The sequence below is a fragment of the Plecotus auritus genome (genome assembly GCF_963455305.1).
Source record: "Plecotus auritus genome assembly, chromosome: 14".
NCBI lineage: Eukaryota > Metazoa > Chordata > Mammalia > Chiroptera > Vespertilionidae > Plecotus > Plecotus auritus.
This window is the reverse complement of record NC_137780.1, coordinates 13,493,781-13,514,293: the sequence shown is the minus strand read 5'-3', so window position 1 is coordinate 13,514,293 and position 20,513 is coordinate 13,493,781. Positions and strand designations below refer to the sequence as shown.

Below are 20,513 nucleotides of genomic sequence, written 5' to 3'. Positions count from 1 at the left end.
TGCCCACACCAGGGATCGAGCCTGCAACCCGGGCACGTGCCCTGACTGGGAATCAAACCGGCAACCTTCGGTGCACGGGAAGGCACCCAACCAACCCGGCCACACGGCCAGGGAGGCCCGTCTTCCCTTACGGGCAGAGAGACAGCGAGGTATTACAGCAAAGCCACCCAACCACCCAGCCACATGGCCAGGGAGGCCCGTCTTCCCTTACGGGCAGAGAGACAGCGAGGTATTGCAGCAAAGCCACCCAACCACCCAGCCACATGGCCAGGGAGGCCCGTCTTCCCTTACGGGCAGAGAGACAGCGAGGTATTGCAGCGAAGCCACCCAACCACCCCAGCCACACGGCCAGGAAGGCCCGTCTTCCCTTACGGGCAGAGAGACAGCGAGGTATTGCAGCGAAGCCACCCAACCACCCCAGCCACATGGCCAGGGAGGCCCGTCTTCCCTTACGGGCAGAGAGACAGCGAGATTGCAGCGAAGCCACCCAACCACCCCAGCCACACGGCCAGGGAGGCCCGTCTTCCCTTACGGGCAGAGAGACAGCGAGGTATTGCAGCTACGGAGCCAGACAAGCCTGTTATGGTCCAGCTTCCCACATGGGGAATGTGAGCGGTGCTCACACCTCCTTCCCCGGAGCCCCGGTTCCCCTGTCTGTAGCCTCGGGTAAACCTTGGAGGACTGAGGGGGGCACCTGGTGTGATGTCCGAGGAAACTGTCAATAATAGGAAGCACGTTTTATCATCGAAAAGAAGGATTCTACTGAAATGCCCTTTCTGCCATTCTCTTCTTTTAAATCATTGCTGCTCTTTTTTTCTTCTCCGTGGTCATCAGTCTGCTTAGATTTAAGGGACATAAACATACTCGAAACTGTCAATATTTCACTCTCTCTACCTCATTTTATTCCATCGATAAGATGATAAGACTTTCACATACAGACAGAGGATACTAATGCTTAAGGTACATATGCCAGGCATAGAGATGTAAGGCATAGAGGTGTAAGGCATGAGATGTAAGGCACAGGTGTGTAAGGCACAGGTGTGTAAGACACAGGTGTGTAAGGCACAGAGATATAAGGCACAGGTGTGTAAGGTACAGGTGTGTAAGGTACAGGTGTGTAAGGCACAGAGATATAAGGCACAGAGATATAAGGCACAGGTGTGTAAGGCACAGGTGTGTAAGGCACAGAGCTATAAGGCACAGGTGTGTAAGGCACAGGTGTGTAAGACACAGGTGTGTAAGGCACAGAGCTATAAGGCACAGGTGTGTAAGGCACAGGTGTGTAAGGCATGAGATGTAAGGCACAGGTGTGTAAGGCACAGGTGTGTAAGACACAGGTATGTAAGGTATGAGATGTAAGACACAGGTGTGTAAGGCACAGGTGTGTAAGACACAGGTATGTAAGGTATGAGATGTAAGGCACAGGTGTGTAAGGCACAGGTGTGTAAGACACAGGTATGTAAGGTATGAGATGTAAGACACAGGTGTGTAAGGCACAGGTGTGTAAGGCATCAGATTTAAGACACAGGTGTGTAAGGCACAGGTGTGTAAGGCATCAGATGTAAGACACAGGTGTATAAGGCACAGGTGTGTAAGGCATGAAATGTAAGGTATAGACATTAGGACTTGATTCAGAATCAGATCAGATGCTCCTTGTGGGACATAGTGGCAGTTTAATGGCAGGAAAACAGCTCAAAGCACAGATAATGGGGACATGAAATAATGCCATGTCTTACTGGGACTAACAGGATGCTTTGTTTTTTTCACTATTATGGGAGCAGAATGCTTCTAAGATTCTTCATATTAGCATCCCCTCTTCATAGCAACACTGCCCGGCCTCTGTCTTAGGAGCTGGGTGACCTTGGGCCAGTTCCTTAACCTCTCTGTGCCTCATTGGTAAGACAGGGACAAGGCTAGCACATGCCCTGTAGGGGTGTTATAAGAATTAAACATGTTAATAAAGGTAAGTGCTTAGAACAAGAACAATGTTCTAAATTCTAGTGTAGAGTAGGTACTATCTAAAATTAACTGCTTTAATAATGATATCATGCTGATTATTATTACACATTTATTATCTACCTAATAAAAGAGTAACATGCTAATTGACCGTATCTTCATGATGCCCACCAGCCAATCAGGAGTGAATATGCAAATTAACCCAACAAAGCTGGAAGGTTAATTTGCATACGCAGGCACCGAGCGGCCGGGGATGGGGTGTTCCGCACCACCCCAGCCTCTCAGGGCCTCTGGGCAGTGTGGGAAGGCAGAAAGGCTGCTCTGGCCAGAGTGAAGGCGGTGCCGGCAGCCAGGGGAACGAAGGCCCATTCTTGCACGAATCTTCATTCGTGCATTGGGCCACTAGTGCTATATAATTAAATACTAAGTATTGTTATTGTAAGGAGTGCTGGGAAATTTACATAGTGGCAAGAGGTTTCATACATTATTTAAAGTCATCAGACTGTGGAGACTGTGGGAGGAGGCGGCGGCCAGGAACCAGGAAGACCCCAGCACAAAATGAGAGAGGCAGGGTCCTGGCCGGGGAGCAAAAGTGTGGATGCATTTCTCTTACAGCAAAGACCTCAAGGTTGTCTTTGTTGACTAGTCAGCCTTCTTCCTAAGAACTATAGTGCTGAGGGTCATGACCTGCTCAGGCCTGCACAGAAGTCAAAGTCAAGTAGAACCCTGCCTTGTGCCTCCTGAGCCCACCTTTTGAGATGGGTCCTGAGGCCTACAGGGAGGTCTCTAGCCACACCAGGAGACTTGATAGACATATTTCTTTAAAAAAAAAATATATATATATATATGTGTGTGTGTGTGTGTGTGTGTGTGTGTGTATTTAATTGATTTCAGAGAGGAAGGAGATAGAGAGATAGAAACATCCATGATGAGAGAGAATCATTGATTGGCTGCCTCCTGCATGCCCCTTACTGGGGGGATCTAGGCCACAACCGAGGCATGTGCCCTGGGCTGGAATCGAACCTGGGACCCTTTAGTCTGCAGGCCGACGCTCTATCCACTGAGCCAAACCGGCCAGGGCTTGATGTTATATTTCTGACAGAGAGAGATGTCTTGGTTATTGCAGCCAAAAAGAAGAAAACACGTAACAACAGTCTAGCAGCAATGCTGTCTCTCAGTGTAAGTCAACAAATCCCTGTCTCGCCCTGGCAGGCTTGGCTCAGTGGATAGAGCCGCAGCCTGTGGACTGAAGGGCACATGCCTGGGTTGCGGACTCGATCCCCAGTGGGGGGGCGGGTGCAGGAGGCAGCCAGTCAATGATTCTCTCATCATTGATTTTTCTCTCTCTCCATTCCTCTCTGAAATCAATAAAAACATATTTTTTTAAAAATCCCCATCTCTCGGTGTCCTCATATTAATCAGTGATAATAACCACCCGGGATAACCACGTAACGAGGGGTGAGAAAGTGCCAACTGACATTCACAAAGCACACGTGAGGGTGCGTGATCCAAACACAGAAATGACCTCCCTTTTAAGAATCAAATTTGAGCGCCTTAAATCGGTGTTTCAGGACAAAGCTTTTTGAAACTAAGGAAAAGCTGGACGTCAATACTGTACTTCACATCAGCCGTCAGCATCATAAATGCCACGTGTGAGCCAGGAAGGCTCCGAGCAGAAAGCTCAGAAATAACCACACTGCATTTGAAAAGCTGTTTCGCCGTGCCTGGTGCCCGTCAACAAAGGAAGGCGGGGACATGCCTGGACTCTGACAGGCCACGCAAAGCCTGTCAGGGGGTTCTCTCCCTGTATATTCTGCAGGGCTTCCGCACGACTCTTAACATTATCAGCTACAAACGATCCGTTCAGTCCGGCCGGCATGGCTCAGTGGTTGAGCGTCGGTCTATGAACCAGAAGGTCACGGTTTGATTCCCCGTCAGGGCACATGGCCAGGTGGCGGGCTCGATCCCCAATGTGGGGCGAGCAGGAGGCAGCCGATCAATGATTCTCTCTCATCATTAATGTTTCTATCTCTCTCCCTCCACCCTTCCTCTCTGAAATCAATAAAAAATATATTTTAAAAACCTGATCAATTTAAAAGGAAAGAACTGTTTTGGACCTCAAACCAACTAATGAACAAGGCGAACGTTTACATGAATTATTTTTAGTTTTGTGATTATTTTCACTGCTGATGTAACACTCAATAAAATTTCTACGTGTCTTCAGGATCAACAGAATAGACACACACTGAATGTGAATATTTGTAAGACCCTTTCCATAAAGAAAAATTCTGAAATAATCAGTAAACTATTACAAAGCAACATGCAACTGACGGAAAAGAATAAAAGGTCCATTTAACACAAAGCATCAATGCTTCCAGCACGTGTGATAAAAACCTGTGGTTCCACCACCCATTCTCCTTTTTGGGGTTCATCACTATATGTGCGGTGATGACCTGCTCCCCTAGAATCAGAATAAAGCAGATTTGGTCGCTTCTCCTCCCCACCCCACCCCCAAGGAATGCACAAACCCTTAAAAACAAGTGTTCTTTAAAAGACAGCCTGCTGAGTGTATTTAATATTGATTAAATCTGTAGTATCAAGTAGAAAAAGATTTCCTACTGGAACTCTGACTCTGCCGGTCCCATTCGACAATAAAAATGTTAAATCAGATCAGAACACACGTCCAGGAGAATCACAATAAGAGGGAATGATGATGAAAATAGAAAAAAAAAAAAACAAAACCCATAAGCCTCCCTACTCACCAAAAACAAACAAGTAAACTACTTCCCTGCCTTTTTAAAAAACGCTGGGAATGACCTTGGCATATGGGTGTCAAAATAAAAGCTGAAAGGTTGGTTTTCTCTATCGATTGTATCTGCATGAAGACAATCACAGACACAGCTCATTCGAATTTCTTTTTATCATTTCCTCTGAGCAGATTCCCCCATCCTGGTTTCAATACAGCTGGAGACATACATTTTTAAATAAAAATAAAAAGATGATTGATGTCACAATTATATCCCCACATTTGTCACCAGATATTCCTGCAGGTTCCTTACACTAATCTCCTGGAATGCCCCCACAGCTTTTAGCTTTGAATGACCTGAACGGCAGTGACCTTGAGTCCCCTGCATGACCCAGGCGGCCACAGAGCCAATAAGGGAGCTTCCCCGCCGGCCGGGGCCCGGGCCGGGGCCAGGATGACAGGGAACCTGAGTGCCTTTCTCAGAGCTAACTATGCCAGGCGTCCCTTCCATAGCAGACCGGAGAGAAAGCTGAGGAGCAGGCCTTCCAACCCGACCCACGCCAGGGGCTTCTGGTTCATCCGATGGACAAGCAGGTGGAGGAACAGAAAACCAGGAAGACGAAGGCCAGAGAAGGAAGCCGGCGCTCAGCCCCAGCCCCCAGCACGGGGGCCACGCGGTGCCACAGGTCCCTGCGCCTGAAACACACATGCCTGAGTGCAGAGACCATTCTGATCCGTGTTTTGGTTTCGTTGGGGCCCAGGACAGTGTCCAAGCTGGTGACACCAGCTGCCGGCTTGTTGGTAACAATCATCAGACGTCCTCTGCCCTGGAACGTGGCCCAAACACAGGGTCCTAGGAAACGAATCCCACGTCTGAGCATCACCAGGGGAACTTACTACGATGAATGACGCTGCTAAGTGAAGAATGGCCACTGGGGGAACCCATTTTTTAAATCTGGATTTAATAGATTGGCTTTGCCTAGAGTGAAATATACCCACAAGGGCGTGGCTTTCAATCCAGCGGGATGTGGAGTGAGACGTTCTGAATTAGGGTCATTTGTTAATGTTCAGAGCCCCCAGTCTCTTAGCACCCGGAGTGTGAGCGAGGGAGGCAGCAGAGAAGAATGAACTGGTTAGCAGTCGGCCCACTCCCTCATGTTGGGGAAAAAGAAAACCTCAAAGTCTCCCGGGCCTTTTCTGCTACGGATTTAAACCCTTTCATCCCTTCGTTCTGACATGGGAAGATCCCCTTCTCTTAAAATCGCACTTTTCCTTAAAACCGTGCCCTGGGTATTTCTTGCCTTAGGAACTTGGGCATTTTTATAATGAACTGCGCGTCACTTTAAATGAATACTGATTTTGAGTATTGAGACTAGGATGAACACCGTTACATGGCTATGCTATGGGGCTATGCATGTCGCCTAGGAAGCTTTCTCCGGCCGGCCAGCCACCGCCCGGCGCACGGCGTTTGTCGTGTTTATTAAACCCGAGCACACAGGGGTCCGAGTGCTGTGCTGCTCGCTACGCAAGATGCAGGGACAGACCCAGAGCTGCTCCCTCAGCTGCTCAGACAGGTCTCCACCAGCAGGAGGCAGTGTGGTTACAGGAAGAGCGAGCGTTTTAGGGAGTTCTGGTGCTGTTTTTATTGGCTTCAGAGAGGAAGGGAGAGGGAGAGAGAGAAACATCAATGATGAGAGAGGATCACGATCGGCTGCCTCCTGCGCGCCCCACAATGGGGATCGAGCCCGCAACCCAGGCATGTGCCCTGACCTGGAATCTAACTGTGACCTCCTCATTCATATGTTGATGCTCAACCATTGGACCACACTGGCTGGGAAAGGAAGCTCAGTTATTTAATAACTAGAGGCCCGGTGCATGAATTTGTGCACAGGCGGGGTCTGGCCTGCCTGCCCCGATCTGGGCCGATCGGCTAGGCCTGCCAGGGGGAGGGCACACGGGAGGATGGCCGGCCAACCCTGTCCCCCATCAGGTTTGGGGTGGCCGATTGGGGGTGGGGTCAGCCAGGGGGAGGGGCCGTGGGCGGTTGGTGGGCTGGCCCCGCTCCCTGGTTGAATTCCTGGTAGCAGGGACAATTTGCATATTAGGCTTTTATTATATAGGATTTCACCTCTAAGCCTTCATGTCAACTAGCCTTTGACCTTGGCCTTCAATGTCCGTCCTTGTCAGGCCTGCGTTGCCCAGTTTTAGCAAGAAGCTGCCCAGTTCTGGGAGAATCCCCCTCCTCGGATGCCTGATCAACCTGGACACCCGGTCAAATCCCTTTACCTTCCCCATCCTGGGTGGCACACAATCACCTTGGCCTGATGCTTCCTCCTGGTAATTTTTTATCTACTGTTCTCCCCATCCTACTCCTTGGCTCTAAACCCCTTTTCCGCGCTGTATTTGGAACTGAACCCTGTTCTGTACTGAGGTGTGCTTCCCCCTGTTGCAATAGCTCCTGAATAAAATCTGTTTTTACTATTTTAATGCCTGTCAGGCCCGGGTTTCTCTATTTTTTCTTCTTCTTTTAAAAAAAATATATTTTTATTGATTTCAGAGGGAGAGAGAGAGAGAGAGAGATAGAAACATCAATGATGAGAGGGAATCATTGATCAGCTGCCCCCCTACTGGTGATCGAGCACACAACCCAGTCATGTGCCCTGACCAGAATCAAACCTGGGACCCTTCAGTCTGCAGGCCGACGCTCTATCCACTGAGCCACACCGGCCAGGGCTCAGGTTTCTCTTTGATACCTTGGAGAGGCATCAGAGAAAATACTTGCTCCTTTGAAGAACAAGATTCCTATAAGCACCAATAGCAAATGAGACCTATTACACTTTGCGGGAATCGAAACCATATTAGCCACTCAAAACACACCACCTCTTTTCTTACTCAGACTTACAATATACCTTCTAACACCCACCCTACAGGTGCAGTGACATCCACTATGGCGTGCGGGGCTGCAGGACAAGGAGCAATGCCTTGTGGGTGGATGCATCACCTCCCAGCGCCAAGGAAACCACAGGTGCAGGAGGCCCCTCCGCCCGATGAGCAGGTGGGAGCCTGGGAATGGAAACGGACTTCCAGCACCCCTGCAGAAGGCTCCCAGGGGCTCCGCGTGGCCTCTGGCCTGAGCCTCAGGTCGCCAAGGGAAGACAGTACCAATAGCCCGCCTCGCACAGCACATGAGAAGAAGTATCTAGTGCATGCTTTAAAGGTCACTGCATATAGAACAGCTAGATGGTTGAAGCAAAATACCATATTCATCAGTGAAATAGAGAAGCTTAGCAGCCTTCATCTGTTCTCATTTTAAATTTACCCCAGTATGTAAATGAGAGGATTTAAAAAAGCACCAGGCAAGATTCTCAGCTAGGTGCGAAGAAAAGCACAATCAAGAGGCAAATTTGTGACTTGAAGTGTAAGAATTTGCCAAATGGGCTGTACTTACATTTCCCTAGTAATCTGAGTGTCTGCAAAGCCCATAGGAAGATCCCATTATCGTTAAATACCCAGAGCAGGAATTTGCTGCTAAACTGCTGTATGGTCTCGGGTTGGCTTTTATAAACATCTGATCTTATGGGCTGAAATCATCACAGGAATACCACACACAAAGCTGAACTTTAAACACACAGTCCCAGCCACAGACAGAGTCTGAAGGCAAGAAAGCAAATACAATTTGGATTAGAGACTGAATTATCTGATTTTAAAAATACACATATTTTGCTGCAGTGGAGAGAATCGACTTAGCCAGGATCAGCAGCTATTCTAGCAACTTAACATTTGAAAATTCGATTGATGGCAAATGAGATACCTGATCATCCTCAACAGAGTTCTCTTCCATCAGCACATTCGCACTCCCCCAGACACGCAGAGGAGGGTTTGTGATTCACAGCTAATAGCACAATGAGTCTTTTAGTGGCCTGAACACAGGGAGCAGCCATTCTAGTTTTAATGAGATGGAAGCATCTATAATAATAAAAGTATAATATGCTGATTAGACCACACATCCTTCCGGACTTCCTTCGGACGACCTTCTGGACGGAGCCGGGGCAATTTCGTTCATCAGGCCTTTAGTATTTTATGTTGTGAGGAATATTTATTGAGTGCTCACTGGATGTAAATCATCATACAATAAAACTTTAGATTTATTTTATTTAATGGCAGTAATTAGACACACTAGTATTGAGTGGTTTTTTTCCAATGTGAAGATATAAATGAGAGGTTGAAAATATTTTTTAATGTATTTTTATTGATTTCAGAGAGGACGAGAGAGATAGAAACATCAATGCTGAGAGAGAATCATTGATGGGCTGCCTCCTGCACGCCCCCCACTGGGGATTGAGCCTGCAACCTAGGCATGTGCCCTTGACTGGAATCGAGCCTGGGATCGTTCAGTCTGCAGGCTGACACTCTAGCCACTGAGCCAAACCAGCTAGGGCTGTAAAATATTTTTTTAAAAGTCATACACACACATCAACCTGTTTTGGTCTCGTTATTTTTTCCCTTCTACAGTTTTGAGAGACTGGGAAAGATGAGCTAGGAGATTAAAAAATTTTTTTAAGTTGTGTGCTCATTAACTAAGTGCCTGGACCAGTGTTACAAGCTGGAGAGACAGAGATGAGCACGGTGTGTTTCCTGGGCTTAAGGAGTTCATGGTCTAGCAGGCGTCCTTAGACTACAGCCCGCGGGCTACATGCGGCCCGCCGAGGACGTTTATCCGGCCCGCTGGGTGCCGCTGCCTGTCCTGCTTAGCAGCCGACTCGTCCCGGGCCCGCAGTGCACATAGGAATTTGTTCATAGTTTTTTTAAAACTACAGTCCGGCCCTCCAATGGTCTGAGGGACAGTGAACTGGCCCCCTGTTTAAAAAGTTTGAGGACCCCTGGTAAGGAGTCAGACTTTCCAGGAATAAAGATGCTGCATTTGATCAAAGAGGTGTTTGAACAAAGCGTCCTGCTTTGAGAGCGGAGAGCAGAGTTAAGAAAGTCTTCACTGCAGACGTGAGAGCTGACCTGGTCCTAAGACATGAGGGCTCCGGACAGAGAAGGGACAGCCATCCAGGCTGCCGGAAGCACAGCAAGAGCGTCTGGCCTGAATTCTCCAAGGCAAGCCCTGTGCATCTTTTCAATCCCTAAGCCCAGGACAGGTCCCTACCACAGCTGGCACGCAGTAGACATCTGAATAGCATATATCTAAACCAGTGGTCGGCAAACTCATTAGTCAACAGAGCCAAATATCAACTGTACAACAATTGAAATTTCTTTTGAGAGCCGAAAACCAACTTCTACGCATGGGCCACGGAGTTTCAATCACACTGTACGTGTGCGCGCCCACACGTGGTATTTTGTGGAAGAGCCACACTCAAGGGGCCAAAGAGCCGCATGTGGCTCCCGAGCCGCGGTTTGCCAACCACTGGTCTAAACAATGACTGAACCAATCAATAAATTGATGGATACCAGTCTTCTTTCTCTATATATTCAGAAATTATTCTAGATCTCAGAAAAAGGAAGACCATAATGACAACAAAAACTCCCTTTGGACCCCAGCCAGTGTGGCTCAGTGGTTGAGCACTGACCCATGAACCAAGAGGTCTGTGGTTCGATTCCCAGTCAGGGCACATGCCTGGGTTGCGGGCTTGATCCCCAGTGGGGGGTGTGCAGGAGGCAGCCGATTGACATGTCTCATCCATGTTTCCATCTCTCTATCCCTCTTCCTTCCTCTCTCTCTAAAATCAATAAAAACATATTTTTTTAAAAATCTATTAAAAAATCCTCTTGGCGAGCCCATGAACCGAGGAAAATAGCCAGCAAGGTGGTAGAAGCGGCAGCCTAGGTCCAGGACTCCTCCTCTCTAAGCCATTCCAAGGCACAGCCTCAGTGGCCTGGACCAGTCATACCCCACGCCCCACCGTGGGTAACAGGCTCAAGTGTTGGCGTGCGGGTGTGTGCAGCAGCGACAGCCACGGGCAGCCCTTCCTGCCTAGGGGTTAGAAAGCATGGACTTGGAATCACGCTGCAGCAGAAAGGAAATAATGCAAGATAAACCCCAGGGCTGAGGGGAGGAAAGATGAAGACAGAGCGAGGGAGAGCCACTCAGGTCCCCAGGAAGCGCCCCGGGTCACTCCCACACTCAGTGCGGTGATATTTCCAGAGACACCCTGCCCTCCGTTTGTGGCCTTCACACCACATCCTCACACCCTGGTCTGTCAAGTTTTAAACATTTACAAATATTTTTTCTTTTATTAATATTTTCACTAAAGGCAACTGAAACTTTACGATGGATGAATAATTTCTAAGACTTCTCAAGGCTTTTACTATACAGATGAGCGTTCTGATTCTCCAAAGAGTAGATAGTTTATACAATCTGTCCCCAGACTAAGGCATCCTCTTCTCAAAGGCCATGTGTCGGGCTCATTGCCCAGGGAATACGTATGGGGAGCTGCTGCCCCGCCCCCCCCCCCCCCCCCCCCCGGGCCAGAGCGAATGCGGCCAAGGAGAGAAGAGGCGGTAACACGGCACGCGGTGGGGGAAGCAGCTGTGTGCTATAATCGTCATCTTGATAAACACTATGACCTACTTAAGAAAGGAAAGTGGAATGGAAGCTTAGACCAAAAAATAAAATAATTAAAAGGAAGAGTGGAAGGACTCCATTCTCCCAATTTAGAGAGAGGATAGTTGTTCATTACTTATTGACTTGTTCATTCCTTGTTTCGGAAGGAGACTTCATGCATTCGTGTACCCTTTAAAAGCAAGGTATGGGTTTTTAAAAAATATGTATTTTTTATTGATTTCAGAGAGGAAAGGAGAGAGAGAGAAACATCAATGATGAGAGAAAATCGTTGATTGGCTGCCTCCTGCGCGCCCCCTGCTGGGGATCGAGCCCACACCCGGGAATAGAACTGTGACCTCCTTGTTCATACGTGGATGCTCAACCACCAAGCCATGCCAGCCAGGCAAGGAATGGGTTTTTAATCCAAGAGTTCACCTAAACCCATTTTGAAACCATTGCATTTTCAGCAGCATTTTTCCTAAGAAAGCAATCCTTCCAGGACTTTAAGCAAGGAGCAGGTCAGCTCCCTAAAGACAGCAGGCTGAAGCCCCGAGCATCCTTGAATGCATAGCAGGTCATCCGAAAACCGGACCATGAAGGGCGACCCTCTAGGCTGAGCAGCAGCCACTGCTTGGACTGCCAAGCAGCTGTGGACAGTCTGCTTGGCATAAGAATGCTCCACGGGCCCAGCTCGGAGGCGGGAGGCTGGCCTTCCTCCCCGGGGGAAGAGAAAGCAAGAAAGAACAAAGACCTTCCCTTCTGCCTCCAGGTCTGTCTCTGGTACGAAAGAAAAATTGTGCATGGAGAATGCAGTGCTGAGCCGGCCGCTGGGGCTCAGTGGTTAAGCGGCGATCTATGAACCAGGAGGTCACAGTTCATGGTTTGATTCCCAGTCAGGGCACATGCTCGGGGTGCAGGCTCCATCCCCAGTGAGGGGTGTGCAGGAGGCAGCTGATCCATGGTTCTCTCTCATCATTTATGTTTCCATCTCTCTCTCCCTCTCCTCTCCTCTCTGATGTAAGTAAAAAATGTATATTTTTAGAAAATGCAATGCAGATTCTTCTTATAAAACCAGTTAGGATGCCGTCCATCTCCATCTGCCTGACTCTAGTACTTCCTTCCAAGGCCCAGCAGAAGCTCTCCGACAGGCAGCACTTCCCCGGGTCGCCGCCTGAGCCAACGCTTTCCTGTCCTGCTACGTGGATGAGTGACGCCCAGGGACACTCAGTACAATGGCCACCGACGGCCACTCTCCAGGCTGATGGGCCCAGCTGCTCCCACCCCTTCCACTTCCCAAGGTCGCTTGTTTCTTCCCAAACCTGTTTCGCTGCTTACATAAGCATTATTAATTTTTAGTGAACTCAGAGGTATGGTTGTTAAAAAAAGAGTTTGCTGAGTCTATGAAAAGCGTAGAGTCATTTAGAAAGAGTCAACAAAGCTGAGTGCTTTAAAGGGCTGCCAAGTGAGGTGTGCACGCAAGGCCTGCGGGGGCTCAGGGTGGGGGCAGGGGAATGGGACGGCTTGTGGAGGCTGCCTAGCGTCCGTGTTCTCGGCTGGTCCAGAGAACCCAGAGTTGGGTGCAGCAAAAGAGGTGAATCTGGTAGGGTTTTCTAGGGAAAATGAAGTGCACCCCCAATCAGGGGTCTATACACAAAGGGAATGTCTTGACCCAACACATACATCAGACAGTCCTTGGTAGGGTTTCCCCACCTTTCACTTAACCGTCCAACTTCTGGTCTCAGGCTTGTGGGGTAAGACAGTTTCCACTGAACATCTAATTATTGATCTGCACTTCACCTTTTCCTCCTGATCACTAGTCCCTGGCCGCCTCCCTATTCTGGGAACATCTCCGTTATGGAGTAGGTACCTGGGAAACACGGGACCACAAGTCAGGAAACAGATTCTGGTCGCTGCCTGAACTGTGTGTGGTCTTGCAGTCACGTGTCTCTTTGGGTCTCAGTTTCCTCAATTAGAAAGTGTCTGTGTTGGGGTACGAATAGAGGGTGAGCGGTAGATGACAAGAAGGAGTTGGACTATATAATCATCCAGGTCTCTTCTGATTCTTTAAAATACCACTCTAGGCAATTCAGCTCATATAAGATGGACAGGGTTCCATAAAATAATTATTACTAGAGGCCCGGTGCACAAACATTAGTGCACTGGGGGGTGGGGAGGTTCCTCAGCCCGGCCTGCCCCCTCTCACAGTCCAGGAGCCTTCAGGGGATGTCCTACTGATGGCTTAGGCCCGCTCACCACAGGAGGTGACTGGGCTGATCAGGCGAAGGTGCCGCCCCCATCACCCCACTGCTGCTGCCACTGCCGGCCACGGCGGCTGCCTGAGCCCACAGCTGCCATGAGCCCCGGGCCTTGCAGCTACTGTGGATTCGTCAGGATGGATGTCCGGAAGACATCTGCACTAATTAGCATATTACCCTTTTATTAGTATAGATTATTTGAAATACAAATCATAAATACTTGGAAAAATATAAATTCATTATTAAGAATAAGTAACTTTTCCTGAGAAAAGTAATTTAAAAATTTTAAGCACAAAGAAGAGAATATACATATAATTATTCAAATAAGATTTGAGTTACCAACATGAAATTGATATTTTTATAATTTCAGAATGAGGAAAAAAGTCTCCAAGATGTTAGAGCTCAATTGTTTATACTTTCTTGAATAAAAAAGTTTGTAAGAAACCATTATTATTACTTTACCATTCCAAAGTAGGTTATAAAGCTGTAGTTCTGGGAATAGTAAGCAATATAAAACTGTTTAAATATTTTCCAGTATTAATTTTGCAAATACAAACCTACAAACAATTACTAACTGGAGAAGAGCTATTCAAAGACACAGATGCCACCTTCCTTAACACGTTTATTCTGCAACAGAGCTAAAATGAAAAATTAAGCTCCAGACTCAACTTTAGTCACAATTGAATTTTTTTTAACAGCAACAAGGCTTGACAAAAATACGTGACTCTAGATAAAAAGAAAATTCCTGAAGGGCGCTGCCTGACATGCTATTTTGATCTTTCATTTTAATTAGGAGAATGGTGCCTGAATTACTCTTTGTGCCACAAAAATTACACCAAGATAAGAGATTTAGATCTAAGTACATTTCATCTTTTAAAACAACCATTTGCCACTTGTGAGTGGGAAAAGTTAGCAGCTTAATATTCAGTTTATACCCTGCCTTGGAGTGGGTATCAACTTCGTTTTCTTCTCTAATTCAGCTATTCCAAGAGTCTGAAAATATTTCATTAAAAATTAATGTGTTATCCACACAAGTGGCAAATATTAAAATTAGAATATAAATAAAAACTAATAAAAATAGTAAGTGCACTAACACGGGAGCGGAAGGAAGACAGGAGGGGCAGGCGCAACGTGAGAGGGAGAGAGATTGAAACATCCGCTTTCTATTCCAGACCGGGTACAGCAGCAGACCCAGCCAGCAAGTGGAAGCCAAATATATTCTCGGGCTCCGACAGGATTTGTTTGCTATCCTGACATTACTCTGACTATATTCTCCCTAGTGATATTTCCTGACGGACAATGCCAGTCTCATCAGAGCTTACACGGGAGAGTTGTGGGTCCTGGGGGGCATGCTTGGAGTTGGCCTGCATTGGGGGCCCACTGGCTGGGGTGAGAAGCTTTCCCAGGGCACAGAGGCATGCAACTAAGGCAACCTCATCCCCCCCATGCATTCTTCCCCAACCCCTTCCCCTTATTAAAAATATATTTTTATTGATTCAGAGAGAAAGGGAGAGGGAGAGAGAGAAACATCAATGATGAGAGAGAATCATTGATTAGTTGCCTCCTGCAGGCCCCACATTGGGGATCGAGCCCACAACCCGGGCGTATATCCTGACCGGGAATCGAACCATGACCTCCTGGTTCCTAGGCCCATGCTCAACCCCTGAGCCACGCCGGCCCGGCCCCAAACCCCTTTGAATGAACAACAGGCCCCTGGTCTAATTCACAAAGGTAAAGGCCGGCATAACGCCCACTTCACTAATCAGCCAACCTGCTTCCTCTTTGTTCTTTTTTTTAAAAAATATATTTTATTGATTTTTTTACAGAGAGGGAGGGAGAAGGAGAGAGAATTAGAAACATCGATGAGAGAGAAACATCGATCAGCTGCCTCCTGCACACCTCCTACTGGGGATGTGCCTGCAACCAAGGTACATGCCCTTGACCGGAATCGAACCTGGGACCCTTCAGTCCTCAGGCCGACGCTCATCCACTGAGCCAAACCGGTCAGGGCCTCTTTGTTGTTTTTATAAGAGTCAGTCCATGTCAAACAGTGAGCTAGTATCTACCTTATTCCATCGCAACCCTTCCCATGTCAGTGTCACTGAGAAAAAGTCACTGGCCTTGTTAAACACGCAGCCACAGACACACACTTGTCCCCACACCCAAATAAAACACAAGAGTCCCCTACACCACAGGGAGTGCGGGAGCTATTTTGGAAATACGAAAGATCTGTTTGTGCAGCCTATGAAAACATCCCTCTGCATCAACACGAGGTCCCTCTTTAGTGCTCACTGATTGTTCCTATAGAATTTAAATTGTACATGAAATTGTAATTAGGCCTTGTTTAATGTAAATTGATTGTCTCAATTATTAGGAAATGGATTTGAATTTTAATGGACGATTTTGCTGGAGCTGCGCCAAGCAAATCAGCACAAACTCTAACGGCTCTAACCGCTGGAGGTACACAGCCAGCATCGCTGCGGACCAGGGAGGCCCGCGTGTCTCCGAATTGGCCCTAACGTGGTCCAGACCGTTAGCAAGCTCTTCTTCGTGCAGAAGAAATCAGCCGTTAACTTTCAATATTGGGCGATTCTGTGACAGTGAGGCTGTAATTTGGTTTTTCTCTCTAAAAAGAAAAAAAAAATGGTAAGATCCACATACCAGCAGCAGCAAGGACTTTGTGGCTTTTTAGGAAATGTTCTTTCTGCAGATGAGGTTATCTGTGAAAATCAGGGCTTTCCCCCAAAGGAGGAGCCAACATAAAAGCCAGCAGCAGCGTGTCACGGCACGAGGTCACATTGAGTGACGCTGAGGGATGGCCACCGGGGAACTGGCCGCAGACACACCCCAGCAGCACGCCACGCCCTTACTGCCTGACCCACCTCCTTCATTTTTACCTTATTTTATTTTTTAAAAAAATATTTTTATTGATTTCAGAGAGGAATGGAGAGGGAGAGAGAGATAGAAACATCACTGATGAGAATCATTGATCGGCTGCCTCCTGCACGCCCCCCACTGGGATCGAGCCCGAAACCCCGGCATGTGCCCTGACCGAGAATTGAACTGTGACCTCCTGGTTCATAGGTTGATGCTCGACCACTGAGCCACGCCAGCCGGACCTGACCGCTCTCCTTTGTAAAAATCCAGGGTCTATGAAGTCAAGCTGGCCTCGGTACTTCCCGGCGCAGACCTCAGCCGCTTGGCTCTCCAGATGGTCGCAACGTTTTTATCGTTAAATTACAGCCAGTGACGCCGGAGGGACAGACACACATCTGCCCGAGTCCGCCAGCCTCCTCACATCTGTTTCTCAAACCCTCGGCCCAAGACACACTCGGGGTGCCGGTGTAAAACCACCTCTGGTATAACATGACCACCTATGGCTACACGGCCACATTTACGCGTCCGCCAAAACCATCATACACTTATTGTAACTGCTACCTACTTGAGACATTTTAGGAATTGAAAATACATGTTTTTATTCACTTCAATCCTGACAGACCCTCTTTCTTCTTCTTTTTTTTTTTCCAATGGAAACTGGCAGTATTATCTAGACATACCTACAGATGTTATATGCAGCATATACATTAAGGTTGGGGCTGTGAATAAAAATTTCTTCAATTCCACTTTTCTGAATGAAGTTCTATGATGCTAAAGAATCAAGCTGATGACATGGCATCCTTTTTTACAACACAGTTCAGAAAGGGCGAGGAATGATGACCAGCCACCGTTTGGACTGATTCCGTCCTAAATGCTGACCTGAGTTGCGTAAAGCCCCCTCGATGTTAGGATAGCTCGTTGTCTCCACGACCTCTAACTGTTTAAAGAACAGTTCCCTGGCCCTACACGGCTGCTTAACATCCATGCTTCATAACTTGGAAGGCTCAGGTTTTAGGTAACACGGCCTCACAGTGTGAGTCTGATACAATGCCACGCGAAGGCACACCGTTTTACTGCGTGAGAGTATAAAATCGGGCCACAAGTGTGCATTTTTTAAAAAATATATTTCATTGATTTTTTTTACAGAGAGGAAGGGAGAGGGAGAGTTAGAAACATCGATGAAAGAGAAACATGGATCAGCTGCCTCCTGCACACCCCCCACTAGGGATGTGCCTGCAACCAACGTACATGCCCTTGACCAGAATCGAACCCTGGACCCCTGAGTCCGCAGGCCGACACTCTATCCACTGAGCTACAAGTGTGCATTTAGAGATAAAGAACCAACGCAAAGCCACAGAACCGTGAAAAGACGGAGGGAAAGTATGTAAAGGTGAGTGGGCACCCGAACAAGAAAGAGAAGGTGAGGGAGTAGCTGATAAGTAGCGCTGGTGGTTAGTAAACAATTGAGCATAACAGCATATTTGGCATCTTAATACCCACCCATGCCAGGCGCCCGCCTCCAGCCCCCACATTTGCAGCCGGTCAGCAATGCCTCAGCTAGATGGGTGTCTACTTTCTCCGAAAGACACAGTTGCCCAGCATATAAACATTCAAATTTGCATACAGCCCTAGCCAGTTTGGCTCAGTGGTTAGAGTGTCAGCCCCCTAACTGAAGGGTCTCGGGTTCGACTCCAGTCAAGGGCACATACTTTGGTTGCAGGCTTGATCCCAGCCCTGGTCGGGGCACATGGGGGAGGCAACCAATGGATGTGTCTCTCTCGCATCGATGTTTCTCTCTGACTCTACACCTTCCTTCCCCTCTCTCTAAAAATCAATGGAAAGAATATCCTCAGGATTAACAACAACAACAAGACTTCGCATATCGTGGGAAAGAGTGACTCAAACGCCACTTTAATGCTGCTTTTCTACATTTCTGCAAAATGGTGTTTCTGCCCCTGTACACACACACACACGCACACACACACACACGCATACACACACACACACCTCATGGGGAATAGCCACTTGCAAAATTAATTAATTTCTTGAAAAAAACGCTCAGAAAATATCACTCTATATCATAAAGATATTATCCCAAAACAAACATTCTCTTTAATCTGCTAAGTTCCCATCGCCAACCGTCTGCATGCTATCCCTGCCGCAAACAGTTCATGAACTTGCTTTTCCTCCATGATATGCATTTGCCACCAAACAGAGGAAGAGACTTTCAGCACAGGCTTCTCTCTTCAAGTGCTTTCTGAAAATAGTGAACAGTCTTAATTCTCCCCAATCTGAAATGTCAAATGAGATAAAAATCAATCATCTATTTCCTATTTTAACATTTGTTTCTGGGGAATAAAATTCCTATTAGAAAAATACTAATTTTAAACTCATTATTAGTTACCTTTCAATCAGCAGCTCCATGTCTTCAGTCAATAGTTTTTATGCAAATAATTTAGATAATAATTAATATAAGAAAGAAAAAATGATGTGACGCTGTATAAGTGACTAAACAACCAGATTGCTGGGGTTGTGACAGAGAACGTGACCACATGAGCCCACATGAGCGCACTCAGCAGTCTTCACTGGCTTGAGGGACCGTTACCTCTGCCTACACTATGGGGCTCAGGTGGATCTATATTCTATGGGGAAATACTAGTATATGAACCGATGCTCACTCTACAATATAATTAGTAGGACATTTAAACAATGGAGTACTATGCAGCTGTAAAAAAGGGACCTCTTTCCCTTTGGGACAGCATGGATGGATCTGGAGACTATTATGCTAAGTGAAATAAGCCAATCTGAGAAAGACAAATATCACATGATCTCACTTATTTGTGAAATCTAATAAACAAAGTGAATTGACCAACAAGATAAGACCCGAAGCATGGAGGCATGGGACAGACTGACATACCTTGATGTGGGGTTGGGGGATGAGAAGAGATAAACCAAAGAACTTATCTCTATATATAAAAGCCTAATATGCAAATAGACTGAACTGCTGAATGACCAGTGGAATGACCAGTCACTATGATGTGCACTGACCACCAGGGGGCAGATGCTCAATGCAGGAGCTGACCCAGCCTGCAGGCCCAGGCCAGCCAAGGTGGGTGCCAGAGGGGGGCCCCCCTATCGCCCCACCGGTTGCTCCACAGATCGGCCCTGACCGCCGGCCAGGCCTAAGGACCCTACCCGACTCTACCAGTGCACAAATTTCATGCACTGGGCCTCTAGTATACTTATATGCAGACCCCATGAACACGGGCAATATGGTGGTGAAGACCTGGGGGTTGGGTAGGGGCTAGGAGGAGGGGATTAAGGGGGGGAAATGGAAGATATCTGTAATACTATCAACAATAAAAATATGTTTAAAAATTAAACATAACTAGAAAGTAATGCCATTGCTATCCTTAACATGAATTTTCTGGACGGCCTCTGTAGACACCAGGAGCTCCAAACCAATTGTTGAAAAATGTCCTTTTCCTGACTTTACAACTGTAGTGACAGCGGCAACCAGAATTTACTACATTCACATCCACTCTGACTTAACACAAACAGTTCTCTGCTCCCAAATGCCCCTCCCAGTGCACCCTCCCCCGCTGGTTGGCTGGTCTGTCTGCCTTCTTTTTCCCCTTTCCCTTTCACATCTCGTAAAATAGAGGTTGAAATCTGCTATTTCACTTTTTCTACTCACACTCACTTTTCAGTCCACTCTGATATGGTTTCTGTACTTAATCTTCTACTAAAAATATTTTTGTAGATGTAACCAGTGATGTCCGTTCATTAAGCCCAGTGATAGAAAATGTTTGACTGTGGGCCAAAAGGTCATGGTCTCTGACTCAGCTGCTCCAGCCTGACCTTGTGGTGTGAAAACAGCCACAGACATGCAAGTGACAAGCATGCCCAGATCCCTGAGCCACGCAGAAGGCTGTGGGCTGGCACAGTTTGCCAGTCCTGCTATCAAAGGCTAGTAATCCCTCCCCTGTTGCCGACAGATTCATTTCAACTGTTATTGTCTCACTGAAACTTCTCCTGGTCAAGACAGATCTCCTTATAAAATGTGCTTGCCCCACAAAGTACATTTCTCTTTCATAGAACGGATCCTTACTGCAATTGATTAGATATTTAT

The 20,513-nt window shown here is 47.3% G+C and overlaps 1 protein-coding gene across 13 annotated transcripts in view; it reads right to left on the bottom strand.

The window, feature by feature from the left end:
• Positions 1-20,513, bottom strand: part of SDCCAG8 (SHH signaling and ciliogenesis regulator SDCCAG8) — a 199,657-nt gene that overhangs the window by 40,550 nt on the left and 138,594 nt on the right. The window contains exon 17 of one of the 13 annotated variants that reach the window (XM_080650999.1): positions 18,473-18,672. The exons of the other annotated variants lie outside the window; for them this stretch is intronic. Within the exon in view, the coding sequence (XP_080507125.1) occupies positions 18,609-18,672 (64 nt within the window). The 3' untranslated portion in view covers positions 18,473-18,608. Of the gene's footprint in view, positions 1-18,472; positions 18,673-20,513 lie in introns of those variants that run through there. 13 annotated transcript variants of the gene reach the window in all.